General features: G+C 46.0%; 2 protein-coding genes across 2 annotated transcripts in view; one reads left to right on the top strand and one right to left on the bottom strand.

The window, feature by feature from the left end:
* Positions 1-972: 972 nt before the first annotated feature.
* LOC311099647 (erythropoietin-like) lies at positions 973-7,099 on the top strand. Its single transcript, XM_084140368.1, has 5 exons — positions 973-1,183; positions 2,057-2,184; positions 2,395-2,481; positions 4,972-5,136; positions 6,547-7,099. The coding sequence occupies exons 1-5, from the start codon at positions 1,168-1,170 to the stop codon at positions 6,700-6,702; spliced, it is 552 nt and encodes a 183-aa protein (XP_083996494.1). The 5' UTR covers positions 973-1,167; the 3' UTR covers positions 6,703-7,099.
* Positions 7,100-15,249: 8,150 nt separating this feature from the next.
* The window catches only part of LOC311099701 (neuroligin-2-like), a gene marked incomplete at both ends in the record, with an annotated part of 46,676 nt that continues 39,492 nt past the window's right edge, over positions 15,250-22,433 (bottom strand). The window contains 4 exons of the mRNA XM_084140435.1: positions 15,250-16,195; positions 16,404-16,770; positions 17,398-17,551; positions 17,761-18,026. Of these exons, the coding sequence (XP_083996561.1) occupies positions 15,250-16,195; positions 16,404-16,770; positions 17,398-17,551; positions 17,761-18,026 (1,733 nt within the window). The remainder of the gene's footprint in view (positions 16,196-16,403; positions 16,771-17,397; positions 17,552-17,760; positions 18,027-22,433) is intronic.

Below are 22,433 nucleotides of genomic sequence, written 5' to 3'. Positions count from 1 at the left end.
ACACATTGCAAAAATACAATGCATATTATAATTAACTGACTAAATGTAATCATAATTTGTATGGGGTATGGTGACCATTGGCTCAACTTACCCAATGGCATTTGACTCAACTTACCCCAAAGCAAACATTTTGACTATATTACCCCACACAGCTACAATAATGCACTTTCAAGCTAGGTTTAAAACCTCATATTGTAGCTCATAGAGACCCCAACTGATGTACAAAACAATCTTAAAACGATCTACTTTGGTTTAGATACAAGCATCATGAAACCTATAACACAAATTCATTAGATTTTGGGAAAATCTGTTTTTTTGGACCTAACTTGTTACTACTTTATCCATGTGGTTTCTTCCTTCACATACTCTTAAATATTTGGTCACATGATACATTTTGTGTATGGTTTCCAGTAGTGGAAAAAGTACCCAATTGTCATACTTGAGTAAAAGTAAACATACCTTAATGGAAAATGTTTATATATACTTAAGTATCAAAAGTAAATGTAATTTATATACATAGACTCCATAGGCCTATCTGTGCTAAATTACTTTCCACACAAATAAAACAACAGAGAAAATAACTTTATGCACCATAATCAATTAGGCATTTTAATCAATGTTCATTCAAAGCATATGGCAACCATTGCAAATCTAAATATGGCATTTCCCCATTCTTATATCATTTACAAAAGACTAGAAACTATATCACAAAAACGTTTATGATGTCATCAGGTGGGCGAGTCAACGGGGGCGCTGTGGGGATCCGGATGGCGGTAGGTTACCGGGTACATCAATGCCATCCATTCTCCTCATTTAGAACAGACCGCTGAAGAATGACAGCCTGTACTTGTATGTTCAGCATACAGGTGGTAAGATAAATCAATAAGTGCATGGCAGTTTGCCAAAACACGACACAGTTAACCTGGAATGAAAATGCCGCCCCCGGAGAGACCATCTAGCTTTCGTCTCTGGTGCGCACGGGACATTCCATTGCGCTCTGAACAAGAGACAAGGACACAAGTGAAGAAAGCCTATTTCGAGCTAATTTCATATAGTGTAGGCCTAAAAACTAGACAATTCGGCGACGGAAGTGTTTTTTTTTACGGAGTATATTGCACATGTACTTTGTTTAGCAGTGCATTCTAAAAATGTTGGACCATTTTGCGAATGTCTTCCATTTCGGGTAAGATATATATTGCACACCATTGAAATATGTTTTATTTGATAACAATACTGTTTTTGTGATAGAAAGTAATACTGAAGCAAACATGTTAAGGAGGTTAGATCTATCCATATCAGAACGAACAATGTCAGAGCCCTGAACACAAATATAATAGGGTGTATAGACAGTATGGACAGTATATGAATAGAAAAGGTGTGTACAGCAGTCACTCCAATATTTGTAGGACAACCAGGATAATCTACCTTTCCAATGAGTCCTTGCATTAGAAAGCAAAATAGAAACCACTTGACCTCAATTTCTGCACTAGATTTACCAACAAGGGTTCATAGCCTAAATTGGCATATACTAGGCCTATATACCTCTATACAAATCCATGACATACAGTAAGGTATCATTATGTTCTGAAACAATGTATTACAGTAAGAGTGGCAAGCACAATAACCTCATGATTATTTATCTGACATTGTGTTTATGTGTTCTTCTAGGGGTTAGATAGACCACAAACCTATCTGCAGTTATTGGTCAATAAATCTGGGAAAGTGAACCTGGGAGTTAGTTGTCATAGGGGGTTGATGTCCCTTCTGTGTAAATACTCCTGCAGAAGTAAATCAGAATTATATTTTATTACCCACCTCATGTTTAACCCACCAATGAGTTGTCCCAGTCCAAACAGTCCCAACAGTCAGTTATTGTACATCATTTACAGTATATCTGCTCCAGTGATCCTCTATTCTCTGGAACACGGTTGACATAACTGCCTGTTATGTGATTGTCGGATTTGCTGCCAGTCTGTGACTGCTCTCAGCCACCATTTCTAGCATTAGCCTGATGATGTGTATTGTCGTTGTCGTCGTCCCACCCCCCCCCCCTCAGTGGTGGTACTACTGCTGATAGTACTCCAGTGGGCAGGACGAGGCCTCCCTTCTTCTGTTAGGCCCATCTGTGACCCCCGCGTTCTGGACCGCTTCATCATGGAGGCCCGCGACACAGAGACAGCTCTGGTGAGACACTGACTGAAGCCAAACCATCACTAGATGGACCTGAGCTACTTTTACATGTTTGAAAAATGTCACATTAGAAGACAGATTATGATATTATTAGAGTCTATTATGTACAGAGACAATTCCGTTTTATTAGTGTGTTTGATCTGTTGGTGTGTCTCATCTTGCCCTAACTCTGTCAATATGTCTGGCCTTACTTCCCTCTCACAGCGAGGTTGCAAGGCAGGGTGTGGAGTGACAGGCACGTTTGTGGTTCCTCTGACAAATGTTGACTTTGTAGTCTGGGAGAAAAAGGATGTGAGTACCTGTCTGTCAGTTCAATACCTGGGTTGTTCCACGAAATGAGTGAAATATGTTAAGTAGAAATTGTGCACCAATATTGAATTTGAAAAGCCTGTTATTTTAAATGAAGTGCCCTTTAATACAGACCACATGGATAATTCAATAAATCAGATTCCTAAATGAATAAAGACTTGTTAAAGTGCCAAAATTCAGCAAGAACGCTAAGGTAACCTGTCTAAATGACTATTGCCCTGTAGCACTCACATCTGTAGCCATGAAATGCTTTGAAAGGCTGGCTCACATCCACACCATCATCCCGACATCCTTGACCCACTCCAATTCGCATAACGCCCCAACAGATCCACAGATGATGTAATCTCTATTGCACTCCACACTGCCCTTTCCTACTTGGACCAAAGGAACACCTATGTGAAAATGCTGTTAATTGACTACAGCTCAGCGTTCAACACCATAGTGCCCTCCAAGCTCATCACACACCTCCCTCTGCAACTGGAACCTGGACTTCCTGATGGGATGCCCCCATGTGGTGAGGGTAGGCAACAACACATCTGCCACGCTGACCCTCAACACGGGAGCCCCTCAGGGGTGTGTGCTTAGTCCCCTCCTGTACTCCCTGTTCACCTGCTTGGCCGCGCACGACTCAAACACCATCATTAAGTTTTCTGACAAAACGATGGTGGTAGGCCTGATCACAAACGACAATGAGGCAGCCTATAGGGAGGAGGTCAGAGACCTGGCAGTATGGTACCAGGACAAGAACCTCTCCCTTAACCTCAGCAAGACAAAGGAGCTGATCATGGACTACAGGAAATGAAGGGCCGAGCACGCCCCCATTCACATCGACAAGGCTGTAGTGGACCGGGTCGAGAGCTTCAAGTTCCTTGGTGTCCAGATCACTAAGGATCTATCATGGTCCAAACACACCAACACAGTGGTGAAGAGGGCTCGACAATGCCTCTTCCCCATCAGGAGGCTAAAAAGATTTGGCATGGGCCCTCAGATCCTCAAAAAGTTATACAGCTGCACCCTTGAGAGCATCTTGATTGGCTGCTTCACCGCTTGGTATGGCAACTGCTCAGCAGCGATCGTAAGGCGCTACAGAGGGTAGTGCGGACGGCCCAGTACATCACTGGGGCCGTACCCCTGCCATCCAGGACTTCTATACCAGGCGGTGACAGAGGAAGGCCCTAAAAATTGTCAAAGATTCCAGCCACCCAAGTCATAGACTGTTCTCTCTGCTACCACACTGCAAATGGGACCGATGCACCAAGTCTGGAACCAACAGGACCCTGAACAGCTTCTATCCCCAAGCCATAAGACTGCTAAATAATTGGTTAAATAGTTAACCAAATAGCTACCTGGACTATCTACATTGACCCTTTTTGCACTAACTTTTTTGACTCATCACATATGCCGCTGCTACTGTTTACTATCTGTTACTTTATTTCTAAGAGTGTGTTGTGTCGAGAAAACGTTGCTAATCATGCTGTGAGACCAAGGAAATCCGCTGACGCTGTACTTCGATCATAAAGATGTATTTATATCAAAGGGTTACAGCTTCAATTTACAGATACCTGCCGGCATCTGGAGAACAGCCAACCCAAATTCTAAATATGCTATTCTGACCTCCTTTGTCTTCAACAAGTATTTATCCTATGTAATCTGATATGGGTGTTTCCCCTACAGACCAATCCCAGGAGGTCACCTAACAGACTTCCTCTGCTTTAGTGTACTCCTATAGAACTGCTCTTCAGATGTCTCCCTGGGCCAAATCAACATTCTCTAAGCTACCATTTGCAAACATTAACAAAGTCATAATTCCTCAGATACTACAAGTGTGCAAAGCTGTCATCAAGGCAAAGGGTGGCTATTTGAAGAATCTCAAATATAAAATATATTTTGATTTGTTTAACACTTTTTTGGTTACTACATGATTCCATATTTGTTATTTCATAGTTTTGATGTCTTCACTATTATTCTACAATGTAGAAAATAGTAAAAATATAGAAAAACCCTTGAATGAGTAGGTGTTCTAAAACCGGTAGTGTATATGTACAGTACATATCTACCTCAATTACCTCAAACCCATGCACATCATCTCGGTACTGGTACCCTTTGTATATTGCCAAGTTATCGTTATTAATTGTGCAACAATTATGACTTTTATTATTACGTGTTTTACTTTTCTATTATTTCTCTATTTTCTTTTGCTGTAAGTCCACACCTATTGTTTACGAAGCATGTGACTTTACAATTTGATTTGATTTGAACTTACATTGAGTCCATTGAGTTCACTGAGCTCTGCCTGCCAATAAATGTATTTCTGTACAGTGTACCCATTAATACTGGAGTACATTCACCCTAATGTGAATGCGTCTTTAGCTGTATAATGATTATGTATAATGACATTCTGTGAGTTTTGTTTTAGCATATACATTTATGTAATGTGTGTATGTAATGTGTACTATGTGTGTGTATTCCCAGACTGGGCTGCAGGCTCTGGAGGTCCAGTCAGGGCTGTCTCTGTTTGGCCAGGCCCTGGGTGCTGTGAGGGAGTCAGTGAGCCGTGCTGCCGTGCAGATCCTCATTGACAACAACAAGAGCAACATCCACAGCCTGGGCCAGGTGCTGCGCAGCCTCCACATCCAGGTGACTCACTGAGGAGTGTGAGTGTCTCGTCTACAGCATGGCCAGTGGATGGGACTGTGGTGTGAACAGTTTGTTATGTAGGGCCAGGAGAGTTCCTGGTCTGATCACATGGTAAAGAAAACCTCCTTGCCCCAATAGGCCCAGAGTTATTCCTGATCACATGACCTGACCAGGAAAAACTCCTATCCCACTTATCAGATATGTTTGTGTGTCAGTTTATTTTCTACCGTATGTGTGAGTCAGTTTGTACGTACTATACTGTACTGGACTTCCCCGGCAGACAGCTTCGTTGGGAATAGATAGGTGTTCTTGGAAAGGTCATGGACCATAGGCTGGTGAGGGGAGGATGTCTCATAATAATGCCTGGAATGGAGTGAATGGAATGGTATCCAACACATGTGTTGGATACCGTTCCATTTATTTCCATTCCAGCCATTTCTATGAGCCCGTCCTCCCTAATTAAGGTGCCATCAGCCGCCTGTGATGGGTATAGTCAGTCAGACGTTCCCCTGCCCTCTCTGCCCTCTCCCCTCAGTGTGCCAACGCCTACCTGCCGCGCTTTGTTTGCTTCTCTGTCAGAGGCGCCACTCTTCTCAGAAACCTGTGCCTTTTCAGGGTAGGGCAGTTCAGTGACTGAGATGGCATTGAGCAGGCCGGGCATGGCAGTGGAAGTTAGTGGAAAGGCGTCAGAATTGGGGTTCTATTGGGCTGCATACCATTTGGTTTGGAGTAGCAGGCCAGGAAGATCCTGGAATAGACCCGCTTCCACAGAACAGATGAGTGGTGCTTTCTTTTCAGGGTTGTATGCTAAACCTTGTTCTTCCTCCCATCCATTGAACAGGACTTGTCCCTTCCTCGTTGGGAATAGATAGGTGTTCTTGGAAAGGTCATGGACCATAGGCTGGTGAGGGGAGGATGTCTCATAATAATGCCTGGAATGGAGTGAATTGAATGGTATCCAACACATGTGTTGGATACCGTTCCATTTATTTCCATTCCAGCCATTTCTATGAGCCCGTCCTCCCTAATTAAGGTGCCATCAGCCGCCTGTGATGGGTATAGTCAGTCAGACGTTCCCCTGCCCTCTCTGCCCTCTCCCCTCAGTGTGCCAACGCCTACCTGCCGCACTTTGTTTGCTCCTCTGTCAGAGGCGCCACTCTTCTCAGAAACCTGTGCCTTTTCAGGGTAGGGCAGTTCAGTGACTGAGATGGCATTGAGCAGGCCGGGCATGGCAGTGGAAGTTAGTGGAAAGGCGTCAGAATTGGGGTTCTATTGGGCTGCATACCATTTGGTTTGGAGTAGCAGGCCAGGAAGATCCTGGAATAGACCCGCTTCCACAGAACAGATGAGTGGTGCTTTCTTTTCAGGGTTGTATGGTAAACCTTGTTCTTCCTCCCATCCATTGAACAGGACTTGTCCCTTCCTCCAGCACCAGCAGTAGGTGACTCAGTGACTAGGAAGGTGTCATCACTATCTGAGCTGCTCCGTGTCCACACCAACTTCCTACGAGGGAAGGTTCGCCTGCTGCTCACCAACGCACCTGCCTGTCAACAGAACAGCACTTGATTGGAGCTTTCCTCAAAGGCAGAGGCTGTGATTGGACCATTGTTTAGAGAGAGAACGAGGTCATTGGACTTTTGCTGAAATCTCTGAATGGCTTCCAAGTATGTAATGTGTAGACAAGGTGATTGCTGACCAGACAAAAACTGGTGGAAAAGTCAGTTCCCTGTGGGTGGAGTTGATGAGAACAATGAGTAAGAGAGAAAAACCTGAGCTCATTGACCTCATCGGTTCCTAGTACTACCTAGCAGTACCACCAAAGAGCTCTGATGCATGCAGCGGAATAAGCTACAGACAGTACAGATCATATGAGAAGATCATATATAAAGTCCTAAATCTATTTATACATTTTGCCTTAAACTTGTCTTAAACTTGTTTTTATATAAATCTCTATTTTCATATATGAGTGTGTCCCTTTGAGTCTTTGAACCATAGATGCTCAGGTTTAACATACTGTAGTTTGTGTGTTCATGTAATATGCTTGCTCAGTGCTTTTATAATTCAGACCACAGGTACACTTTGCTGCAAGACAATGTATTGATCACTTCTCACTGTGCGCTCTCTGCACTCTGTCTGTCTGTGCCCCTCCCTCCCTCCCTCCCTCCCTCCCTCCCTCCCTCCCTCCCTCCCTCAATGCCCCCTCTCTCTCCCTTTCTCTGGCTCACCCTGTCTTTGGGGTCAGAGCAGACATTGTATTTCACCACCAGGCAGCACATACAGCTCTCCGGCCTAGCAGACAGAGAATTGAGGATGAGAATGAGTTCAGTTCCTGGAGGTTCTGGACTCTGTTGCCCTCTGCTGGATAGACCGTGACATCACTGCCCTACTTAGGCCCCGCTTACATTTACATTTACGTAATTTAGCAGACGCTCTTATCCAAATTGGTGCATTCACCTTATAGCCAGTGGGATAACCACTTTACAATGGGTTTTTTTTTTTTGGGGGGGGGGGGGGGGGGGGGGGGGGGGGGTAAGGGGGTAAGGGGGGGTAGAAGGATTACTTTATCCTATCCCAGGTATTCCTTAAAGAGGTGGGGTTTCAAGTGTCTCCGGAAGGTGGTGAGTGACTCCTGGCATCGCTGTCCTGGCATCGTGAGGGAGCTTGTTCCACCATTGGGGTTCCAGAGCAGCGAACAGTTTTGACTGGGCTGAGCGGGAACTGTGCTTCCGCAGAGGTAGGGGGGCCAGCAGGCCAGAGGTGGATGAACGCAATGCCCTCGTTTGGGTATAGGGACTGATCAGAGCCTGAAGGTACGGAGGTGCCGTTCCCCTCACAGCTCCGTAGGCAAGCACCATGGTCTTGTAGCAGATGCGAGCTTCAACTGGAAGCCAGTGGAGTGTGCGGAGGAGTGGAGTGACGTGAGAGAACTTGGGAAGGTTGAACACCAGATGGGCTGCGGCATTCTGGATGAGTTAAGGGTTTTAATGGCACAGGCAGGGAGCCCAGCCAACAGCGAGTTGCAGTAATCCAGACAGGAGATGACAAGTGCCTGGATTAGGACCTGTGCCGCTTCCTGTGTAAGGCAGGGTCGTACTCTCCGAATGTTGTAGAGCATGAACCTACAGGATCGGGTCACCGCCTTGATGTTAGCGGAGAACGACAGGGTGTTGTCCAGGGTCACGCCAAGGCTCTTCGCACTCTGGGAGGAGGACACAACGGAGTTGTCAACCGTGATGGCGAGATCATGGAACGGGCAGTCGTTCCCCGGGAGGAAGAGCAGCTCCGTCTTGCCAAGGTTCAGCTTGAGGTGGTGATCCGTCATCCACACTGATATGTCTGCCAGACATGCAGAGATGCGATTCGACACCTGGTTATCAGAAGGGGGAAAGGAGAAGATTAGTTGTGTGTCGTCTGCGTAGCAATGATAGGAGAGGCCATGTGAGGATATGACAGAGCCAAGTGACTTGGTGTATAGCGAGAATAGGAGAGGGCCTAGAACTGAGCCCTGGGGGACACCAGTGGTGAGAGCACGTGGTGCAGTGACAGCTTCTCGCCACGCCACTTGGTAGGAGCGACCGGTCAGGTAGGATGCAATCCAAGAGTGAGCCGCGCCGGAGATGCCCAGCAGACAGGTCTAGAAGGACAAGAGCAGAGGAGAGAGAGTTAGCTTTAGCAGTGCGGAGAGCCTCCGTGACACAGAGAAGAGCAGTCTCAGTTGAATGACCAGTCTTGAAACCTGACTGGTTTGGATCAAGAAGGTTATTCTGAGAGAGATAGCAAGAGAGTTGGCTAAAGATGGCACGCTCAAGAGTTTTGGAGAGAAAAGAAAGAAGGGATACTGGTCTGTAGTTGTTGACATCAGAGGGATCGAGTGTTGGTTTTTTGAGAAGGGGTGCAACTCTCGCTATCTTGAAGATGGAAGGGACATAGCCAGCGGTCAAGGATGAGTTGATGAGCGAGGTGAGGTAAGGGAGAAGGTCACCGGAGATGGTCTGGAGAAGAGAGGAGGGGATAGGGTCAAGCGGGCAGGTTGTTGGGCGGCCGGCCGTCACAAGTCGCAAGTTTTTATCTGGAGAGAGAGGGGAGAAAGAAGTCAAAGCATAGGGTAGGGCAGTGTGAGCAGGACCAGCAGTGTCATTTGACTTAACAAACGAGGATCGGATGTCGTCAACCTTCTTTTCAAAATGGTTGACGAAGTCATCCACAGAGAGGGAGGAGGGGGGAGGGGGAGGAGGATTCAGCAGGGAGGAGAAGGTGGCAAAGAGCTTCCTAGGGTTAGAGGCAGATGCTTGGAATTTAGAGTGGTAGAAAGTGGCTTTAGCAGCAGAAACAGATGAAGAAAATGTAGAGAGGAGGGAGTGAAAAGATGCCAGGTCCGCAGGGAGTCTAGTTTTCCTCCACTTCCGCTCGGCTGCCCGGAGCCCTGTTCTGTGAGCTCGCAATGAGTCATCAAGCCACAGAGCTGGAGGGGAAGACCTAGCCGGCCGGGAGGATAGGGGACATAGAGAGTCAAAGGATGCAGAAAGGGAGGAGAGGAGGGTTGAGCAGGCAGAATCAGGAGATTGGAGGGAGAAGGTTTGAGCAGAGGGAAGAGATGATAGGATGGAAGAGGAAAGAGTAGCGGGAGAGAGAGAGCGAAGGTTGCGACGGCGCATTACCATCTGAGTAGGGGCAGAGTGAGTAGTGTTGGAGGAGAGCGAGAGAGAAAAGGATACAAAGTAGTGGTCGGAGACATGGAGGGGAGTTGCAGTGAGATTAGTAGAAGAACAGCATCTGGTAAAGATGAGGTCAAGCGTATTGCCTGCCTTGTGAGTAGGGGGGGACGGTGAGAGGATGAGGTTAAAAGAGGAGAGGAGTGGAAAGAAAGGCAGAGAGAAATGAGTCAAAGGTAGACGTAGGGAGGTTGAAGTCCCCCAGAACTGTGAGGGGTGAGCCATCCTCAGAAAATGACCTTATCAAGGCGTCAAGCTCATTGATGAACTCTCCAAGGGAACCTGGAGGGCGATAAATGACAAGGATGTTAAGCTTAAATGGGCTAGTGACTGTGACAGCATGGAATTCAAATGAGGAGATAGACAGATGGGTCAGGGGAAAAATAGAGAATGTCCACTTGGGAGAGATGAGGATTCCTGTGCCACCACCCCGCTGACCAGATGCTCTCGGGTATGCGAGAACACATGGTCAGACGAGGAGAGAGCAGTAGGAGTAGCAGTGTTTTCAGTGGTAATCCATGTTTCCGTCAGCGCCAAGAAGTCGAGGGACTGGAGGGTAGCATAGGCTGAGATTAACTCTGCCTTGTTGGCAGCAGAACGGCAGTTCCAGAGGCTGCCTGAGACCTGGAACTCCACGTGGGTGGTGCGTGCAGGGACCACCAGGTTAGAGAGTCAGCAGCCACGTGGTGTGAGGCGTTTGTATAGCCTGTGCGGAGAGGAGAGAACAGGGATAGACAGAGGCATAGTTGACAGGCTACAGAAAATGGCTACAATAATGCAAAGGAGATCGGAATGAAATGAACTAAACATCTGGGAAAGGAGAGAGCGGGGCCTCCCTCACCACAGCACCCAAATATAACTCTCCCAACTTCCACCTCAGAAACTATAATTGTTGTAAACTACAGCGGTTCAATGTTTTCTAGGAATAGACTAACTTAGTTTATTCAGCTAGCTAACTTGGTACAGTATTCTTCCGTGAAAATCGTCCAGGGCACCTAGTCAGAAGACGCCACAGCCAGCTAGCATGCCGGACTCCAACAACACGGTTTAGCACCAATACTCGGCCACAACAAACCACCAGTGTGTCAACACGCCAAGCAGATCATTCGTGTCCGTGTCTAACGTTGTGGGTTAGTCCCGACAGCTTGAGCGAGTCCGTCGTCAACTTATTCAGCCAGTTAGTTAGCTAGAATAGTTAGCATACTAGCTAGCCATTGCTTTCAGACAAAGAAGAAACCCCTCCTTTCACTGCACGAACACACAGAGAGAGCCAAGCTAACGTTAACTAGTCACCCATGTCCCGAATTCCCTTGAACGACTCTGGCTACCAATATGTAAAAACAAAACACAAATGTAGGTTATAACTTACCCCTAGCAGCTACTGTTAGCTAGCCAAGTGCAAAACTAGCCACTGAATTGACTCAGCCAGTTCGCGTCTGTTCGCTAGGTCGTTCCAGCTATTGTTTACTAGTAGCTATCCAGGTACGCTTCAGACAATGAGGTTAGAAAACAGCTGAATGGTAGGCATTATTGTATGTAATTATTGTAGGCAGCCAGCTGGCGTAATTACAGGCACTCTCAGGCGTGAAACAACTATCCACCGTTGCTAATAGTTGCCAGTAGCTACCCGCTAGCTAGTCCAGGTAGTGGGTTAGATAGCTAGCTTCGTGCTTCACCGGGCTCAGCCGAATACAATACTAACCTACAATAATTACATACAACAACCCACGATAACTACCTACAATACCTAACTACAATCTAAATACACAGTTTAAGCTTTACTCGACAAAGCCCAAACTATGTATAAAGCCAAGCTTACCTCCCGCCAGAGAGAGACACAACCTCACCCGACGACCTCCTGCTGCTAGCATATTAAGCTTACACAAAGAACCGCTCTATGGCTATAAAAAGAAAAAGACATCATCATGAAATCATCTCATATTTGTGCATATAGACCTAATTTTCACCATAAACAAAAAACACACAAAAGAACACCAACCAAAGAACGTCAACAAGGTCAACATTGGTAATTATTAATCAGATCAGCAACCACTCACAGATTAGCGATTTAAATAATTAGATGTTGTGTGTTCATAGACAATAACAGGGAGGCAAATGTGATAATTTGTTTAAGAATGTATTTTTAATGTTCTCCAGTTCAGGTACACAACATACAGTCTGTAATAGTCTCTATATGAAATAGAAATATTAACTTCATTCTGTAAACCCGTTCGTTATGCTTCCTTACAGTGTCTCAATCCTCCAGTAGGTGCTGATTTCAGACTAAATGAAAACAGAGACAAACAGGTGCAAACTTTTTGGGGCAACCCAGCGCGAACCTTGGAAAGGTAGAGATTTGCATCCTTGTAATGTTTCTTTGTAACATTGAGCCAACATCAGACTTTAGTGTCACTGTGTAAACTTGGTGAGAGTGTGCTTCCAGAGTCTGTTGGCTGTCATATTCCTGGTTTCCAAATTTCAGTCATATTTTTCTTTCTTTTAGAAAAATACTGTATTTTTTTACTTTTTCTTTTTGGAAACATTAGCATCTCAAATGGACAGCAAACAGGTGAGCTGTTATTCCCAGAAAATGACTTAAACGGAGAGTGTGCATGGCAGACGTAAGAGTAAAGGATAGCAAAGCAACCACAACCATCAGAGTCTGAAACAAGACTAACGAGTACAAAGGAGTTGACAACATACTGTACCTGTTCTAAGCTATGGGTAATACTGTATGTCATATCTCAGGACAGTGAGTGTCGCTAACAAGTACCAACAGCACCACCATCAAGATTCAAGTTTCCTAGTTCTGTAGGTTTGGATTGAGCACAGTTTCAAACCATGGCTTTATCTCTACCACTCTATCACTGCCTTCCTCTTTCCTTCCTTCTGTCTCTCTCTCTTGATCTCTCTCCCATTTTATTTTTCTCTGTATCCCTATTCTGTCTCAATCTGCTATCTATGCAGTAATGGCCACTTAATGGATGCAAAGGGATCATCTTAAATTAATTGCCATTCCAGACAAAATCTGTCTTCATGATTGATGTAGTAATTGACAAATGTGCAAGTAATGCCCACCTCCACCGAGAACCCCACACACATCCAGTATGTCCGTTCTACCCTAGAGAAACCTGAGCCATATCCTCTTCCCTACCTCAATTATGTTGAACTCAATCATTCTAGGATTTTAGATGTAGTTCACAGATCATTCATGTATGTTAATAACTGTCTACATGTTCCCAAAACTTGTGGCACTTTGACCTTGAAAATCTAAGAAATGAAAGAGAATTAAACAACAATAACAGATCAGCTGTCTGAACTTGCACCTGTTGTCACAAAGGAAAGATTTGACTGTTCACTCATAAACCAAACCATAAACATAATATTTACAAATACCAGTTTGTTCTCTTACACTTAAAAAATTGTACAGTTTGTTTTCCATGGTGTGTGTTTTGTTCTTTTTTCTGAGTCCCGGCCCCTGTGACAGATGCCAGTCTAACTCCAGTGTGATCATCATCATCCCAAAACAAGACAGGAAACAGAACAGGAAAAACATGGGGAACTCCATCCTGCTAGGTTTGTTTTCTCCTGTGTATATGTGAGTAATGTTTATCAAATGTTTTTTCTACTCAAGATTTAGAATGCATCCTCAGTGCATCGGAGGCTTCTGCTGAAGAGTCGTCTCTACATCGCCATTGTTGGTTTCGATGTCAATGTTTTCCTTACGTTGTCTCAACATCAGTTCTTTAACAGTTTTTTTTCATGAATGTCCAGAGTTCATCGTGTCCCTGTGTTCAGTTGTGCGGTTGAAAGATCTAAAACGTGCGTACAAGGCTTTTTCACCTTTGACCTGCAGTATGTCAGTCAGTCTGTCTGAGCCCCCCCGCACCCCTCTCCCCCTCAGCAACAGAGAGAATCTCAGAACAACAGAAGAGGATATGAAAAGACAGTGTCATACCCAGTCTCCAAAAACCTGAAGCATGTAGCTAAAAGTCCACTGAGGAGAGGATGAGAGTGCTTAAAACTTCCCGGGAAAATATGTAGAATTATATCAATTTTCATGATTTAAAAACAAGTATTAGCCTATCATGGACAAACACTGCAAGCTGATGGAGTGGTAAAGTCCAACAATGTTTTCTCTTCTGTTGACCGTGCAACACTCCACAGCTAAAGTAATGAGAGAAAGCGAGAACTAAAACGAGGGGGAGAGAGAGGGGGCTTCCATCAGTCTTTCTTTGTGGCAGGTGTTTGTGGAACAGCCTCAGTGATAAGAAATGAAAAAATAAAGGACATATTTGTTGTCCTTGTTATAATTATAGTCAATATTCATCTCTTGATAGCCTTTTTGAAGTATCTACAGAATAGAAGATAGTTTTCTTCATGAAGTGCACAAAGTTCAGCGGATGTAAATAACAAAAAGAAAGTACTTAAAAAACAAAAAGTATAATAAGAAAACAAACCTGAAAATAAAAAGGAAAAATACAAGATTTCCACTCTGATGTCCGTCTTCCATTTAGAAAATAAAAATCATGCAGAAGATCCCAGACAGCAAACCTGTTATAAATCTTAATATTCTCTTTATATTTTTACATGGTTATATTTAATATTTTCCCCCTTGAGTAAAGCCCAGTCACGGTGCAACACTGAATGCAATAAAAAAACAAAAAGAAAGTGCAAAAGATCAAAAAGAAAAATGAAACGTCTGGCACTTTTTTGATGATGGTAATTCCTTGTGTAAGATCAAGTCAGGATGGGCCTCTCCAGGTGGTCCATTGGACCCCATTGAAAGAGGAGCGTTATCACAGTACTTGGCACCAAGAATGCTGGTAAAAACGAGATATCAGAATCTCACTTTTTTTCATTCATATCCTTACAATTGATCAGTAATACATAATTTACATTTATGTGTTTGTATAAAAGACTCCAAAGAGGAAAAAACGGAGTCCTGAAGTGGTTTGCGCAAGAGAGAAAGAGGATGAAAATGAGACTGGGAGGATTGTGTGAACGTTGTGATCAAGAGCTACAGGAACAGACATGGAGAGAAGTGAGTGGGAGGCAGAGAGAAGAGGAACAGATAGAGAGCGTGAGAGAGAGAGTGAAACACCCAGATTGTATAGACATATGAACAGGCTGGAAGATGTGTGATAGAGATGTGTTAGTTGGGTAATGATAGTCTTTGTCCCAGCAGCCCACAGCCTGAGTCAGACTGAGCCATGCATCCCAACAGTAGGGGGCGATAACACAGCCTAATGGGGAGATTGACAGAGAACAGAATAACAGAGAGAGAAAGAGAAAAAAGCAACACAGAAAAATAAGAGAGTAAGAGAGAGAAGAAGGAGGAGAGGACCAGTCTGTGTGGTGTTTATTTGTATCTCTGCGGATCCAGAGTTTATGCCTGGTCCTATACGCGGGTGGTGGAGTGTTGGTGTGGCAGGGCGTTGTTGCTGTGGCCAGGGGTGGGGGTGGTGGAGGGGGCCGGGGCAGGGGGGTAGGTGTTGAAGGGGTGGAGGGGCTGCATGCCGCTGATGGTGCTGGGCATCATGGTGATGGTGTTGGCTGTCATCAGCGGCACATCCTCCGGTGCCCGCCGCAGCGCCAGGGTGTAGTCCGGTGGGCCCACCTGCGCCCGCAGCGTCTCCAGGTCGCCATGGAGACCGCGGGAAGGGAGGGGCGTGCCGATGCCGTGCTCCATCTCCACCCTCTGCTGGTTCATCTGCAGGGACATGAGCTCCTCCTCCTGGCTCAGCGCCAGGTCATTGTGGGACGGGGCGCCCACCACTCCCATGCCCACGCCCATGCCCATGTCGGTGCCCATGCCGCGTTGGGGGGACAAGCGACGGTGGCGTCTCTGCAGCAGCTCGTGGCGTTTGTCCCGTTTGTAGTAAAGCGCTGCGAAGGCCAGCACGTTGAGGAAGAGCAGCGAGGCGCCCACCGCCACCGTCACACTCAGCTCCGTGGAGTAGTCCCTTATCTCGTCGGGGAACGGGTTGCGGCGGGGCGGCTCGGAGGGGTCTGGCTCGGGTTCGGAGGGGTTGGTGGAGATGACGGGGTGGCGGGTGGAGCGTGCCCCAGGGGGTCCAGGACGGTGGACGCGGGGACCTCCTCCTCCAGGCGGCAGGCGGGTGGTGATGGGGTAGATGTCCTCATGCAGGGAGTGCAGGTGAGGCACCAGCTCCAGCCAGAAGGCCACCTTGTTGGCCCGGTAGTTGTCTCGGACACGGGGCTTCAGGCCAATGTGGAGGTACTGCTTGTCCTTGGAGCTGAACTTGGTCCAGATGACCTCCTCAAAGCGGTTGGGCTTGGTATGGATGAACTTAGTGTCCTGAGGGACAGGCAGGTTGGGATCCCTGATGGACAAAAAGAGAGCGAGAGAGCGAGAAGGAAGGAAGGAAGGAAGGAAGGAAGGAAGGAAGGAAGGAAGGAAGGAAGGAAGGATGAAAGATTATCACAATTATTGAGCATGTACTGTATGCATCGGATAGAGCATGTTTATAATTTGATATCTCAGTGATTTGTCTAGGTCCTCTCTAGGTCCTGTTTAGGTCCAGTACTGACCCGGTCTTGGCAAAGTTGGTCCAGTAAGTCATGACCACAGCGCTGAGCATGATGTCGTTCTTGGAGAAGTTACAGGGGAACAGGTCTGTGGCTCCCACCATGGGGACCCCGAACACGTAGGGCAGCTCATCCCCGTGGGCCGCGTCCGCCCACTCTGGCCGGGCCTCCGTCTGGCAGTGGTGATGGAAGGTGTAGAAGTAGACAGGAGACTGGAACTCAGCGTGCAGCTTGGCTGTGGCCACCGCTGGCGCCACCCACTGGTGATCTGTGAACAGTGCCAGCAGGGTCTTCCTCCTCATGTCCACATTGTCCCTGTCGGCCCAGTCTGTGTACATGAACTTTATCGTCTCCCTCAGGATGTCCTTACCTGGAGACAGACAGAGATAGGGCGAGACACAGAGAGAGCAAGAGAGAGAGAGACAGAGAGAACGAGCAAGAGAGAGATTAGAGAGACAGAGAGAGGGGGGAGAGATGGGGGGGGGGGGGGGGGGACAGAGAATGAGAGCAAGAGAGAGATTAGAGAGAGAGAGACAGAGAGAATGAGCAAGAGAGAGATTAGAGAGACAGAGAGAGGGGGGAGAGACGGGGGGGAGGGACAGAGAATGAGAGCAAGAGAGAGATTAAAGAGAGAGAGACGGGGAGGGGGGAGAGGGGGGTGGAGAGAGAGAATGAGAGCAAGAGAGAGATTAGAGAGAGAGACAGAGAGAGGGGGAGAGAGAGAGAGACAGAGGGGGGGAGAGAGAGAGAGAGAGAGAGGGGGGTGGAGACAGAGAATGAGAGCAAGAGAGAGATTAGAGAGTAACAAGAGATGGGGAGGTGAAGGGACAGAGAGACCTTGAATACTCGGCAATGAAATACTAAAGCATTGCAACATAAAATATGTATCTATTATTAACACACATTAACACACATGGGTAACTGGAGCATTACTTCTGCTCCTGTGGGGGTGACAAATATGTTGATGTGTATGAGGACATGTATAACAAACTCTCACCCTCAGGGTATCCATACAGGTTGTCCACAAAGTTAGAGATGGTGTAGTCAAAAGAGGCTGCAGAGATGCCATCATCCTCCTCACTGTCATCCACAAATTTCAGCCCTTCTCCCTGGTTCACCCCCAGCAGGATGTCATAGTTCAGGAACTCCCCCTGGTGGCAACACACACACATAGCATCACAGAACATTGAGGAAGAAAAGACACTGCGACAAAAACAGTAATAGCAGACGTTGCATAAAAATGCCAAATACAGAAAAGACTGTGAGAAAGATGGATAGAAATACAATTCTAACAGTTGAAACATAGAAATACAATTCTAATAATTGACATGTTGTTTTGCAGCCAGAGGCTGTGTCTGACCTGTTGCATGAGAATCTCGGGGTCGTCGGGCACCACGTCTCCATCCACCACGGGGCCGAAGGCGATATGATACCTGGCCGGCTGGATGTCCTGGTCCACCAGCTCCCTGAAGCTTTTCCTCCTCAGACACTCCACCAGCTCTCCCGTGTCCCCGTAGCTGCAGCCTACCTTCTTAGCCAGGATCTTGGTGTACATGAGGGGCCGGTAGTTGACCGACCAGCTGGAGATGGCTGAGCCGCTCTGGGCTATGGCTCTCTGGAACAGACCTGGGGGTCAGAAGAGGGTCAGATCCCTGAGTGTATAATAGATATAGGATATAGGGCACTGTACTGTCTGTATCTAGAGAAAGCACTCACTCTCTCCATTTACGCTGGCTTTTTATCCCTCTGACACACTCACTAGCTGCTCACGAGGCCTTCAAGGCACTACAGAGTGAGTGCTTTAATGATGCATGCGTCAGAGGAGGAGCCGTGGCACCGTGAAGTATTACATATGGAGGAAGCACTGGTCCAGATACGCTGCCTCTCTCCCAAGCCCCACTAAATCATTGTAAACATTAGGCTTGCCAAATCCACTGGTTCTCTCACATCATATACGGAGGCAGCGACAAGAGAAATGGCGACAGGCTGGCACACAGTTGAGTTGGTGTTACCACTGACTGTTGGCTGTGTTGAATGGAGAGAGATCGAGAGAGAGAGAGAGAGGGGGGGGGGGGTAGAGAGAGAAGGAGAGCACTTCTGCACTGTTATGTAAAGTGCCTTGTTGTCCCCCTGTTTTCATCTGCAGATTCTGTCATTAATAATTAAGACCCCCTCCGCCCCATTCCATCCCCCATCCTCTGCATGTGCCACCTCCCCCGCTCCTCTCCCTGTGAAATCAATTAAGACTCGTCTCAGCTGCAGCTCAAGTCCAGTGCTCAGCTCAGCTCTGCTCTCTCCTACTCACAGACAGACACATCCATATTGACAGTCCTCATGATAGTGCTCTCTCTCACAGACAGACACACACATCCATATTAACTCAGTCCAAAGTGCTCACTCATGCACCAGTCTCTCTCTCATTTACACAAGTGGAGATTCATATTCTACACTGTAGAATCTACAGTCCGATTTCCTATACTGGTCAAATTCTTTATGTTGTCATATGCATATTGATCTGATTCAACGAACCTATTCTATATGTGACTCAATCTCAGATAGTCATATCCATATTCATCTGGGCCTAAAGTTCTATCCCATAATCTCTACCTACCTCATTCCTATTCACACATCATCCTAGGGTTCAATGACATACTACCTTATTGCTCAGTTAGACACTATGGAACTGAAATAATTTAAATGTGAAATAATTTGAGCATTGTTATTTCCTAATAGTTGCTGGTTGAAAATGCAATCTACATAGGACCTTCTAATCAGCCTGTTTGCATGGGCAGGAGTTTCGGCTTTCCTGGTGACATCAACAGTTGGTAAATTGGTTAATAGACCATAACAAAGTGAGTTCCAAACCACACTGCCAATAACAGCTACTTTTAAGTTTTCCCCTCCCGCCTCAGACCACTCCCAGACAAGATTCTTCCTTGAGAAATAGTTTTTTGCTAAAAAGCTATTTTTGTCCATTTTAATGGAAAACTATTATAGTAAGGTACTGCATTGTTACCCAGAAATAATTGTATCTTGATATAAAAAATGGCTCCATTGGGCCTTTATACACTGCTCAAAAAAATTAAGGGAACACTAAAATAACACATCCTAGATCTGAATGAATGAAATCATCTTATTAAATACTTTTTTCTTTACGTAGTTGAATGTGCTGACAACAAAATCACACAAAAATGATCAATGGAAATCAAATTTATCAACCCATGGAGGTCTGGATTTGGAGTCACCCTCAAAATTAAAGTGGAAAACCACACTACAGACTGATCCAACTTTGATGTAATGTCCTTAAAACAAGTCAAAATGAGGCTCAGTAGTGTGTGTGGCCTCCACGTGCCTGTATGACCTCCCTACAACGCCTGGGCATGCTCCTGATGAGGTGGCGGATGGTCTCCTGAGGGATCTCCTCCCAGACCTGGACTAAAGCATCCGCCAACTCCTGGACAGTCTGTGGTGCAATGTGGCATTGGTGGATGGAGCGAGACATGATGTCCCAGATGTGCTCAATTGGATTCAGGTCTGGGGAACGGGCGGGCCAGTCCATAGCATCAATGCCTTCCTCTTGCAGGAACTGCTGACACACTCCAGCCACATGAGGTCTAGCATTGTCTTGCATTAGGAGGAACCCAGGGCCAACCGCACCAGCATATGGTCTCACAAGGGGTCTGAGGATCTCATTTTGGTACCTAATGGCATTCAGGCTACCTCTGGCGAGCACATGGAGGGCTGTGCGGCCCCCAAAAGAAATGCCACCCCACACCATGACTGACCCACCGCCAAACCGGTCATGCTGGAGGATGTTGCAGCAGAACGTTCTCCACGGCGTCTCCAGACTTTGTCACGTCTGTCACGTGCTCAGTGTGAACCTGCTTTCATCTGTGAAGAGCACAGGGCGCCAGTGGCGAATTTGCCAATCTTGGTGTTCTCTGGCAAATGCCAAACGTCCTGCACGGTGTTGGGCTGTAAGCACAACCCCCACCTGTGGACGTCGGGCCCTCATACCACCCTCATGGAGTCTGTTTCTGACGGTTTGAGCAGACACATGCACATTTGTGGCCTGCTGGAGGTCATTTTGCAGGGCTCTGGCAGTGCTCCTCCTGCTCCTCCTTGCACAAAGGCGGAGGTAGCAGTCCTGCTGCTGGGTTGTTGCCCTCCTACGGCCTCCTCCCCGTCTCCTGATGTACTGGCCTGTCTCCTGGTAGCGCCTCCATGCTCTGGACACTACGTTGACAGACACAGCAAACCTTCTTGCCACAGCTCGCATTGATGTGCCATCCTGGATGAGCTGCACTACCTGAGCCACTTGTGTGGGTTGTAGACTCCGTCTCATGCTACCACTAGAGTGAAAGCACCGCCAGCATTCAAAAGTGACCAAAACATCAGCCAGGAAGCATAGGAACTGAGAAGTGGTCTGTGGTCACCACCTGCAAAACCAGTCCTTTATTGGGGGTGTCTTGCTAATTGCCTATAATTTCCACCTGTTGTCTATTCCATTTGCACAACAGCATGTGAAATTTATTGTCAATCAGTGTTACATTGTGTTGTTTAAGTGTTCCCTTTATTTTTTTGAGCAGTGTATCTACCTCTCTGGGTTTTCATTTTTTAAACATACCTAAATAGTACAGTTAAAACATGTTGGATGGTGCTATCGTGTTGATGATTTAAATGGTTATATGGTGATAATGATGATAGGATTGATAGTAATAGTGTGGATTGTTGTCGTAGATGACGTGATGATGATATTGCTGTTATTGTAGATGATGACTATGACTATCATGTTTGATGATGTTGGCGATGATGATTATGATGTTGTTGTTGATGATGATGACTGTTCCCAGCTAGCACATTTGGTTCCTTGGAAGTTGTGGGAACGTTTGTATTTGGTTTCACATTGGTTGTGGGAACGAACCCATAAGTTTCCTGACCAGAAAAACTGAACAGAAGTGAACATTTTGGTTCTGAGTATGTTTTAATCTGGTTCCATGAAAGTTTTCCTGGGAGGCTTTATTAACGCTCTGAGAATGGAAATTGGAGGCTTTTGAATAACTTCCTTATAACTTTCACTGAATGTTTCAATAAGACAAACTTTTTTTAAACTCCAAGCACAGATAGGACACATGGAAATAAATTTCCTTAGGCATTAATCATGCAAACATTAATTTTGTATTGTGACACAGCATCAGTGAGATTCAAACCAATAATTTTTTGTTCCCTATCCATGGAATTAGTCCACTGCACCACCAGGATGGAGCTAGCATGTAATGTTTTTTTTATGCATACAAAGCTGTTCATTTTAGTCTATTCAAACAGACCCCATTTCAAAGGAAACAAACATTCATTAAGATCATGGGAGGCCAATTAGTGGGCGTGGCCAACACACCTGAAAACACTTAGGGTACGTTCGTAAATGGCTATCTATTCCGATTTCAGAGCACTCTTGTCTGAGTGTGCCAGAACGCAGAATAACTGATGAATTTACGAACGCTCAACACCCGTTGAATATGGCCGGTGTCAGTAAACATAGGCAAAAAAGCTTAATTAAATTGTTGCCAGCAGCACAGTTAGTCACTAATGCTTTGGATAACATGAAAACAGCCTAACAAGCTCTGCAAGGGCAAGTAAAATGGTCAGAGTGAGGTGTTCTCTCATTTATGTCTGGAATTAGCTAGCAAGCTAGCTAACTTTAGCAAGTTAGCTTGGGTGCTTGACTGCCGTTGTGAGGTCAGAACGCTCGGATCAACCCTACTCCTCAGCCAGAGCGTCCAGTGTGCATTCTAAACGCTCTGAATTTACGAACGGACAATCTGACAATGCTCTGAATTTACAAACGCCGAGAGCACACTCTGAGCGCTCTCTGGCACTCCAGAGTGAATTTACGAACGCACCCTTAACAAGATAGAGGATAGAGAGTTTTGTTGATGCTGAGTACGGAATGTATATGTTTTTAAATAACATTCTTAGAACGTTCTCTAAACATTACTAAAGTTGTCTTGTGGTTTTTATGGAATGTTTTGTTAA

This window comes from Coregonus lavaretus, assembly GCF_964263955.1.
Source record: "Coregonus lavaretus genome assembly, chromosome: 24".
NCBI classification, from domain to species: Eukaryota; Metazoa; Chordata; class Actinopteri; order Salmoniformes; family Salmonidae; genus Coregonus; species Coregonus lavaretus.
This window is presented reverse-complemented; position numbering and strand designations above follow the sequence as displayed.